General features: G+C 34.7%; 1 protein-coding gene across 2 annotated transcripts in view; it reads left to right on the forward strand.

The window, feature by feature from the left end:
- The window catches only part of SGO2 (shugoshin 2), a 59,016-nt gene extending 49,975 nt beyond the window's left edge, over window positions 1–9,041 (forward strand). For both annotated transcript variants that reach the window (XM_024243639.2, XM_024243640.3), the window contains exons 8-9: window positions 424–574; window positions 8,696–9,041. In XM_024243639.2, coding sequence (XP_024099407.2) covers window positions 424–574; window positions 8,696–8,711 — 167 coding nt within the window. In that variant the 3' untranslated portion in view covers window positions 8,712–9,041. The remainder of the gene's footprint in view (window positions 1–423; window positions 575–8,695) is intronic.
- Window positions 9,042–11,381: the final 2,340 nt, after the last annotated feature.

Here is an 11,381-nt window from a genome sequence, read left to right on the forward strand (position 1 = left end):
AAGGTTTTGGTGGGTAAGTCAATTCCAGGTAAAAGCACACTGAAGCAGAAGAATTACAAAGGTTTAGAGTTGCAGGATTTGTTAGAGACATTTGGTGAGACATTTTTTATCTCTGTGCTCCTCATGGTGCCTTACACAGAGTGAGTGATCAATGGCATATATATTGAATGAATGTTCTGTAATTTGTGTGCTTCCATGAAAAGAGTTGAACTAGGATGAACTTTTGGGAGCCATATGTGATTTCAGAATAAAAAGGTTGCAGGCTACTTTGACAGTTTGTTTCAAATGTTAGTCTCTTTCCTCTCAAAATTGAATCAAGATTTAAAATTTGCTGCAGTGATTTGCAAACCATTATATAGCTCATATCTATTTGTATCTCTATATACTTTTAAAAATATTTGTGAAAAATAATATTCTTTTCAGGCGATAGACCATTACAGGACTTGACAAATACCAGTTTTGTTTCAAATAACACTGCTGAATCTGAAAATAAGTCAGAAGATCTATCTTCAGAACGGACAAGCAGAAGAAGAAGGTGTACTCCTTTCCATTTTAAAGAGCCAAGCCTCAGAGAGTAAGTATTTCAAATGATTTTAGTATGCCATTATAAAATATATCCTTAAAAAAATTTGTGCCTGAATTAGTATTTGAGCACTTCTGATAACTCAATAAAATGTATATTATTGATATGTAACAACCACAGTATTATTTGGGTAAGATTTGAATAAATATGTCCTTTGGACAGGCTATTTTTGGGGGGTTGGAGGATTGTCTGGATTTAAATTGATTTACTTTTGGTTAGTTCCCAGTTCTACTACTGTCATATTTTAAATTGTAACCTGATAATTATAATTTTAAAAATTTGTGGCCTGTGATTTGCAAGCTATTTTTGTTACCCCATTTGTTTATTTCCTACCTCGTTCCCTAGAAGTCAAAGTGGTTTATGTGTCCTTTACTCTCAAAGAATAACAGTCCTTTCTCTTTATTTTTGTAAATTTCAAACATACCCCAACAAAGAGAATAGTGCCCTCCTCCAATTTATCCATTCCTCAGGTTCAACAGTTATAACACTTTGTCGTATTTGCTTCATCTATCCATTTTGTTGTATTTTAGAGTCTCAAATATTGAGTCATTTAATTCTTAAAACACTTCTATATATCTGTCTCTAAAAAGTAAGAACTTAAAGTTCTTAGCAAAACTAGACAACAATGATCACATCTAACAAAAAAGAATGATTCTCATGGGTATTTTAAAACAATAACCAGCAGATGGCAGTAATATAAGGGAGGGTAAAAGAAAATTAAAAGTGAAATTAAGGACCAAGGGGCCTTTCTTTTTTTTTCTTTCTTTTTTTTTTAAAAAAAACAGCTATTGAGAGATATAATTCACACAATTTAAACTGTACAATTTAGACCAGATGTGGTGGCTCACACCTGTAATCCCAGCACTGTGGGAGGCTGAGGCAGGTGGATCGCTTGAGTCCAGGAGTCCAAGACGAGCCTGACCAACATGGTGAAACCCCATCTCTACTAAAAATGCAAAAAGTAGCTGGGTATGGTGGCGCGCGACTGTAGTCCCAGCTGCTCGGGAGGCTGAGGCAAGAGAATCACCTTGAACCCAGAGGCAGATGTTGCAGTGAGCTGAGATTATACCACTGCACTCCAACCTGGGTGACAGAGTGAAACTGTCTCAAAAAAGAAAAAAAAAGTGTACAATATTCTGGTTTTTAGTATATTCATCGATATGTGCAACCATTACCAGAGTCAATTTTAGAACATTTCTTTACGTAAAAAGAAACCCTGTACCCTTTAGTTATCACTTTCCTATCCGCCCAATTCTAGGCAACCACTAATCAACTTCTTGTCTCTCTAGATTTCCCTGTTCTAGACATTTCATATGAATGGAATAATAGAATATGTGGTCTTTGCAACTGGCTTCTTTCACCCGGCATGTTTTAAAGTTTCTTTCATATTGTAGCATGTATCAGTATTTCATTCATTTTTATGACTGGATAATATTCCATTGTATAGATATACCACATTTTGTTCATCCATTTGTCCTTTGATGGACAACTGGGTTGTTTTCATCTTTTGGCTATTATGAATATGCTACTATGAACATTCTTTTGCAAGGTTTTGTGTGTAAAGTATTGTTTTTGTTTTTTTTCTTGGATATATCCCTAGGAGTGGAATTGCTGAGTCTGTTTAATTGTTTGAGGAACTGCCAAGCTGTTTCCAAAACTGCTGTACCATTTTACGTGCTTACCAACGATGATGATTTTTAAAAATTTCTCCTTATCCTTACCAACACTTGTTTTTCTATGACTTTGATTCTAGCCGTCCTAGTGGGTATGAAGTGATATTGCATGGTGGTTTTGATTTGCAATCCCCTGATAACTAATGATGTTGAGCGTCTTTTCATGTGCTTACTGGCCATCTGTATATCTTCCTGGAGAAATGCCTGTTGAGATCCTTTGCCCATTTTTCAGTTGGGTCATTTGCCTTTTAATGAGTTGTAAGTTAAACTTTATTTTGAACTAATTGTAAACTTATGGTAAAGTTGTAAAAATAATACGAAGGTTTCCCATATGGTCCTCTCCCAGCATTCCTTAATTTTAATGTCTTATGTGCCCACAGTAAAATTATCAAAACTAAAGAATTAGCATTGGTACAATACTATTAACAAACTATAGACTTTTCACTAACATCACTTTCTGTTTCAGAATTCTATCTGGAGTCCCGCATTGTATTTAGTTGTTGTTTCTCCTAAGCATCCTCCAACCTATGACAGTTTCTCAGTCTTTTCTTTTTTTCTGCCTTGGACACCTTTGAAGACTACTGGTCAGTTTATTTTGTAGAATATCTCTCGGTTTGGGTTTGTCTGATATTTTCTCACGATTGCAATGCAGTTGTGCTCTTTTGGCAAATATTTCACAGAAACTATATGTCCTTCTTGCCTCATTTCAAGGCTTCATTATGTCAACGTGTTTCATTACTAGTCATGTTAGCCTTGATTCCTTGGTTAAGGTAGTGTCTGCTGGGTTTTTTAACTGTGAAGTCACAATCTTTTCCTCTATTGTTAATGAACATGGGAGGGAGGTATTTTGAGTCTATATATTCCATTCTCAAACTTTCACCCACTAATTTTAGCATCCATTGGTGGATCTTGCCTGCAACAGTTACTACTGTGGGTACTACTAGTAGTGATTTTTTATTTCTCCCTTTCCTTCTACATTAATTGGAATTCATCTGTAAGGAAGAGTTGTCTTTTCTATAGATATATATAGATATAGATATAGATACAGATATATATCATGGGTATCTCTTTTGTTCTATGGATCAAAGTCCAATACCATTAATATTTATCTTGTTGCTCAAGTTATTCCAACTTTGACCACTAAAAGTTCCTTCAGGTTGGCTTCCGTGTCCTTTTGACATGACTTCATACTATTTGGAGCACTTTCTTACTTTCTGACACACAGGATGTTCCAGGCTTACCCTAGTGAGAAGTGCCAGAATCAGGCACTTCTTTGAGAAGCCTGGTTCCCTTAATTAAAGAATTTTGCTTAGAAACCAAGATCTGAGCACTAGGTATGCTCATTGCTTATATTGTATTGTGTTAGTTATCTATTACTCCATAACAATATTCCCATAATCCTAGTGGCTTAAGTAGCAATCTGGATGCAGCTTAATTGGGTGCTCTGCTTAGGGTCTGACAAAGCTGCACTAAAGGTGTCGTCCAGGCTGGTTCTCATCTGGAGGCCGTGCTGGGGAAGAATCTGCTTCCAAGTCATACAGATTGTTGGCAGAATTCATTTCCTTGTGGTTCTGGCCAGAGGGCTTCATCTTGTTGTTAACTAGAGGCTGTCCTTAGCTTCTTGCCATACAGCCTCCTTTACAGCATAGCCACTTACTTCAAAGCCAGCTATGGAGAATCTCTAGAGCAAGTCCTCTAGCAGGATAGAGTCTTGTATAACAAAATGTCATCTCGGAAGTGAGACATCTCATTACCTTTGCCAGTGGTCTCCTTGTTTATTGTAGAGGATCTACAGTATGTTTTAATGTCTGGTAGGGCTAGTATCCTCTCATGGTTTTTCTTTTTAATTGTTTACCTCACTGTTCTTGAATGTTTGTTGTTCCAAATGAACCTTAGGATGTTATTGACTTGTCTGGCTCGGAGTTTCATAACCTTGGCACTGTTGACCTTTGGGGCTAGATACTTCTCTTTTATGGGAGGCTGTCCTGTGTATTGTAGGATGTTTAGCGGTATCCCTGACCTCCATCCACTAGATGTCAGTAGCACCCTCACATTTATAACAACCAAAAATGTCTCCATATGTTGCAAAATTTCAACTGGGAGGCAAAATCATCCTGAGTTGAAAACCACTGGTCTGTTAAGTATTTAGTTTTCTTTGTTGCTATTATATATGGACATGTAACTGATGTCCAGTGTTGTTCATATATATGAAAGCTGTTAAATTCTGTGTCAGTTTATATCTTGCTACTTTCTGAACTCTGTTATTCTCTTATCTCACTGATTGTCTTGAGTTCTCCAGGTATAGTATGATATCATCTGAAAATAGAGATAGTTTTACTTCATTACCCCCTTTGTATGCCTCTTACTCTTTTTATATTAGCATTGGCTAGTAAATCAGGTACAGTGTTAAAATAGTAGCAGGAATAGTAGGCATGCTTGCCTTGTTCCTGATTTTAGTAGAAATACTTCTGTTGAAGTATTTTTGTCTCTCCATTAAACAAGGTACTTGCTGTAGGATTAAGATATGTACATAATTTACTAAGAAAATGCCCCTTGATGCCTATTGAGTGTTTTTATCATGAATGATTGTTGAATTTTGTCAAAGGCTTGTTCAGCATTTATGAAGATAATCATATACTTTATTTCCTTACATGTATTAACATGGCATCTGTTGATGAGTTTTCTAGTACCGAACTAACCTTGCTTTCCTGGAATGAATCTCACTTGGTCATGGAGTATGTTTTTTATAATGTGATATTGAATTGAGTTTGCCAAAATATTTTGTTTAGAATTTTTATATCAACATTCATAACTGATGTGAGTCTATAGTTATCCGCCTTTGAATTGTCTTTATCTGGCCTAGGTATCATATTAAGGGAATCAAGAAAGTCACCGTCTTGGTTCCTTTAATGAAATAATTTATATTTCATTATAATTTATAGTGCATTATAATTTATGTCCATAACTATTTGTATGTTATATACTTATATAATTTTAGAACATTGGGACTCTCTGGTTTTTCTAAGTTTGTTAGCATTCCCTTCTGAAACCATCTGGACCTAGTATTGTTTTGTGTGGGATAGTTCCTTAATAACGTTGACTATTTTTTGTATGTGTAAAAATTAGTCTGTTTAAGCTTTTTTGCTCTAATGGGGTCAATTTTTCTTATTTGTATTTCCATAGGAAATTATCCATTTCATCTAAGTTTTCAAATTTATTTGCATAAAAGTCTGCAAATTATCTTTTATGAATTAGACATGTAAATTAATTTTAAATCTTTTTTCCCATAATTATTTTACCTATATCATTTATTATTTTTTGTGTTTGTTCTTTTTCTCTTTTTCTTTATCAAATTAGGTAGTAGTTTATTTATTAACTTTTCCAAAAAATCAGGACTTTGATTTACCAATTGGATCTATTTTTCTGTTCTCTACTTCACTGATTTCTGCTTCATATTTATTATTTCCTTCTTTGTGTTTTCTTTGATTTACTTTATTGTTGTTGTTTTCTCATTTCAATTTATTGTTTTTATTCTTTCATTTATATAGATAACAGTGTTTTATGGCCAGGCACAGTGGCTCACACCTGTAATCCCAACACCTTGGGTGGCTGAGGGGAGAGGATCACTTGAGCCCAAGAGTCCGAGACCAGCCTGGGCAACACAGGGAGATCCTCACTCTATAAAAAATTTAAAAATCAGCCAGGCACGTTGGCATGTGCTTGTATTCTCAGCTGCTACTAGAGAGGCTGAGGTGGGAGGATAGTTTGGGCCTGGTAGGTCGAGGCTGCAGTGAGCCATGATTGTGCCACTGCACAGAGAAAGATCCTGACTCAAAAAATTAAAAATAAAAATAAGTAAATAGAACACAAAAAACAAATTTTTTTTAAAAAGTGTCTTTTGCAATCAGTTTTTCTCTGATCAGTGCTTTCAATGTATCTTGATTCTGATACATAGTGTTTTCAATGTCATTTTTAAGTTTCTCCTTTTCTTCAGGAGTTATTAGGAGGTTTTAAAAATTCCAGGTAGATGAACCTTTCTGGTTTTTTGTTTTTATTTGTAAATCTAGTTTTATTGCATTTTGGTCAGAAATTATTTATTGTAATATTTCTGCTTTATGGAAATTGCCAGTATTTTCTTTGTGACCTACTATAGGATCAGCATTTATAACTGTGCTGTGAGTGCTTAAATGTGTATTCTCCATAATCAGGGTCTAAAGTTTGATGTATATCCATAAGATTTACTGTATTATGTTGCTTAGATCTTCTCTTTACTTATTTTTTGTAAATAAGTGATCTGTTTTGTACTGTTACACTAAGAGTGGTATGTTAAAATCTATTGTGTCCTGTGTTTCCATGTATCTCCTGTAGTTTTTGCTTCAGAAAGGTGGTTGCTCTGCTTTTTGCTATGTAAATATCATAATTATTACTTATTTCATTTTGGATTGTGGCCTTTATTATATTAAAAATGTCCTCATTTGTCATGTTCAGTGCTATGGACTAAAGACTTAAAGTCTTTAAGAGGTAAAGACTTTAAAAACATATTTATGTGAGCTTCCTGATAACTCCTACCACTCCTATCTTCAATACCTATGATGATCATTCCCTAATAGCAAGCAGCTTTAATTAGGATCTACTTTCATGGGAGCTACTAGAAGCTGTGATATACCTAGTGCATACTATTTCCAATCGAAAAAGAAGGAAGAAAAAAAGTGGCAACTGGATGGTCATCACTCGGAATTTATACTGAATACTGTGGCTTTTGCTTTTGAAAATTTTACCAACTAAGCTGTATAGCAAATCGTCTGCATGCACTGTACATCTAAACTAAAATAGAACATTATTTCCTTACAGCATTTTGCTATGTTTTATTTAGAATAGGTACTTCTTTTGAAAGGATTAATTAAACTCTATCTAATTACCCAAGGCAGTGGTATCACACTGGCTCTGAAGAGGAGTACAAAGGAGTGAAAGAGACCTTTCCACCTAATCTTGTATACCTTTTTTAATTTGGGACCATGTCTATGTATTTCATCTAAAAACCACACTTACACACATGCATGTAAAATATAACTAAACTCCGTATCTCGAAACATGATGTATTAGGTGCAGTAATCTACCCTCTTACTGAAAAAATAAAATTATTGGGTAAAATACTAAAAAACATACCTTGAACTCATTTCTTAGCTAATGACTATTAGCTAACCAACATTTCTTTTAGTAGGAAAGTAAGAAAAGCTTAGATCAAATATCAAATGATAGCAGGAACTCAGAGGGGAACTGACCTTATCCTGAAGATATTTGTCTAACTAGGTGAACCTAAACATTGCATTCACAGCCCTCTGGGCCTAGGGACAGAAGACAAATCCTAGGGTTTATCCAAAATAAAGAGTCTAATAGATCTTCTTCCATAAAGTTGATCTACTTTCTCAGTAGAAGAGCAAACTAAAAATAACCTCCCCACTAGCTTGCTCAGCCCCAGGGAATAACTTGGGTGCTGAATTAAGGAGGAAAAAAACTTTCCTTAGAATTCATAACCAAAATACAGCCTTTATTGCAGATTATAGCTGGAATTCACAATATTTAGAAGGCAAAAAAAAATTAAGCTGAGGATTTAGTATAATTAGTGCATGAACTATAGTGCCCTGTTGTCTATTGGAAGCAAATATTTTGTAGGGAGTTGTCCATCTCACACCTCAACATGTTTTGCACAGCCAGAGTTCCAAGGAAAATGAAGAGCTACCTCATAGTAAAGAAAAACATTACATACACAGGGGAACAAGGTATCAGCAGAAACAGCAATCAGACACGGAATATAAAATGCTTAATGTTTCAATAAAGGAGAGGCTTGAAAATGAATGAAGATGTTGAGTGGGAAAAGTCACAGAAAAACATCTACAGTACGATTCCGTTGATATAAAGATATCTATCAAACATAGATAAAACCAAACAATATACTTTTTAGGAGAGCAATACACAAGTGCTTAAAACAAAAACTGTAAAGAAAGGAGTGATAATACAATTCAGGATAGTGGTCCCTTTTTGGGGGAGGAGAGGGATGTAATCAGAAAGGGGCACATTGGAGGTGTGGCAATATTTTGTTTCTTAACCTGGGTGTAGGAACATGAGCACTTACTTTGTTTTTAAATTGTATATTTTCACATGTTCTTGAACATAGCTAATAAAAAGGAACTTTGTAATAAACACATAATATATAAAAGCTGTGTTGATTTATTTTCTTAAATATTTGAAATGAATTATTTGAAATACTGTGATAGTGAGAACTGTAAGATTTAAGAAAAATTAGAGTATTTCAAATATTTAACAAAGCTTATGGTTTAAGGAAACTACTGATATGATGAAACAGTTTTCTTCTCCATGCTTCACAGCAAAAGCATTAATTTTGGGTTGTTATTAATCTTCCTTTTTTTCTACTTTGCAGCAAGATGAGAAGATGAAGTGAATTTATGGATTCTGGTTTTTCTGAATTTTCAAAGCATAAGGAATCAAAACAGAAATATAACTAGTATCAAGAAGATGAAATGCTTGATGTGAAAAGTTTTTTTTTGTTTTTTTTGGCCTTTCATGGAGTGTTGATTTGTCCATTCTTAATGTTTATTAATAGATATATGTGCATAAAATAGCTATTTTGTAACATTAAACTTTTTAAGTCATTTTGGTCATGATATAACTTATCTTCCTGTTTATTTAAGCTTCTTTTTACCTAGTAGCCTTTAACCAAACAATAGCTATTAACCTTTTAACCAAATAAAATGTGTTAATAAATACCTCTGCATTGGTTATCTTGTATACTAGGTTGTCTTGTTTTGCTGTGTGTTTTAACCCATTCAATATATGTGGACATCTAAAAGGGTTTAAAGCCACCTTCTGCCCTGGCCCGTTTTCTCTCCCTTCATTCTTCCATTTTCAGAAATACATATTGAATGTCAGCTTCTGTATTCTATTATATGTAATCTGATGACTTAGAGGAGGAGATTAACCTTTCAGGCTCTTTTGAATTTGGTTTTTATAACTTGGTTTTAAAGATCACTTACTCTTCCAGTAATAAGTAGTAATAAATCCTGTTCATATCTGAGATCAATACACAGTTTTATTGAATTCAAATGACTACTCAAACTCTATTCCACCTAGATGGAAAACTTTTTTAAACAATATCTGACCAGGAACAGGGTGGGCCCAGAAATGTGCATCTTAATCAGATGCTTCAGGTAAGTCCGTCCGAGGATTGTCCTAGTACCACACTTTGAGAGACTGCAGTAGATGTACAGAGTGCTGGAGGGGTTTAGTCAATAGCTCTAGTGAAGGATGGATGGTTTTATTCAAAGAATCCCAGTTGATGAATGAAGAAGAAATGCTAGAATTAGAAAAATTGCAACCCCCTATTAAAACTACTGCTCAGGCAATGCTCAACAATGGATGTAAAACAATTAGGTGAAATGTTGATGGAGAAATTCATTACAAAGAAATAGCCTTCTGAACCCACTGATCAATGTTAGCATCATTACGAATGAAACAACCAGACACCATATGCTTCCTGCTGTGCTGCAATATTAAGTATGTAGTACCACCTATGAAGTGTTCTTGCCCTCTGCCCTCCAAAAAATTGAACCTGAATTTAATCAAAGCTTTAGATCTAATATTTAATGCATAGGAAATAAGTAGAGTAGAAAACACCAGGGAGAAGCAATTAGCCACATTCAAAAAATGGTTCATTTCAATAGGACAACTGACCTGGTTTCTTTTTCAATGTGTTAACAGTGTTAAAAAGTCTGTTTTATAGTCCTTTGGGTATATACCCAGTAATGGGATGGCTGGGTCAAATGGAACAATGAGAACACATGGACACAGGAAGGGGAACATCACACTCTGGGGACTGTTGTGGGGTGGGGGAAGGGGGGGAGGGATAGCATTAGGAGATATACCTAATGTTAAATGACGAGTTAATGGGTGCAGCACACCAGCATGGCACATGTATACATATGTAACTAACCTGCACATTGTGCACATGTACCCTAAAACTTAAAGTATAATAATAAAAATAAATAAATAAAAATTTGAATTTTAAAAAAAGTCTGTTTTAGATCAAAAGAGACTGATGAGACCACATGTAAATACATGGCACAGCTCTTGTTTGATTCAAAGAAGTCAAGTGTAAAAGACATTTTTTAGACACTGAAATGGCATTGCGGCTGACTAAAAGGATGTGTATGTGTGTTTTTGAAGTATTTAGGGCTAAAATATGTCCAGGATTGGCTTTTAAATACTGCAAAAAATGGAGTATGTCAAAACGTTGACCATTGTTAAAGCTCAGAGAAGGGCAGGTAGATGCCAGTTGCACTCTTCACTTTTATGTGCAAAGTTTGGAAAATTTCACAATAAAATTTTTGTGTTTACATAAATGAAATAACATGGGAAAATGTTCTAAGGTATGGCAAGTGAAAAGAAGCCTGAAAAATAACTAGTTTAATCCCACTTAAGTTTTTAAAGGTGTTAAAGTACATGTTTCAAAAAGTAAGGATAGACTAAAAAAGTTAACGGTGGTAAGTTCTAAGTTGTGGGCTTACAGGTGATCTTTATTTTTATGCTTTGCTCTATTTTCCAAGTTTTTTTTTTTTTTTTAAGTTTTCCAAGATGTTTTACATCTCTGTTCTTATTTACCAGATAAACTTTATGGTTAGTTACTGGATAAACTGTAAATAGTGATAAAATTTTTAAGTTTATATCAAGGTTTTTAAAACCAGTAATTATTAGCTTGGCGCAAAATTAATTGCAGTTCTTGCCATTGGAAATAATGGTAAAAACCGCAATTACTTTTGCACCAACCTTATATTTCTAAAAGATCAAGTTGTAAACCTATTTGTTTTCCCTAAGATCCGCTCCTGCAGAGTTGGAATAAATGATTGTTTACACTTAAGAGTCCAGGACTACAGCAGGCCTGGTTGGAGGGGAGGTACTACTGTTCCCAGACTTAAATCCAGCTGGAACACCACCTAAAATATGCAATAACATAAGACCATCAAAAGCAATGTCCCAGGACTTACAATGTTTGGCTAAGACGCAAGAGGGTGTGACACAGACGCTAAGCGCCACTGGCGAGGAGATGAAGG

Source organism: Pongo abelii, chromosome 11, assembly GCF_028885655.2.
Source record: "Pongo abelii isolate AG06213 chromosome 11, NHGRI_mPonAbe1-v2.0_pri, whole genome shotgun sequence".
Classification (NCBI taxonomy): Eukaryota; Metazoa; Chordata; class Mammalia; order Primates; family Hominidae; genus Pongo; species Pongo abelii.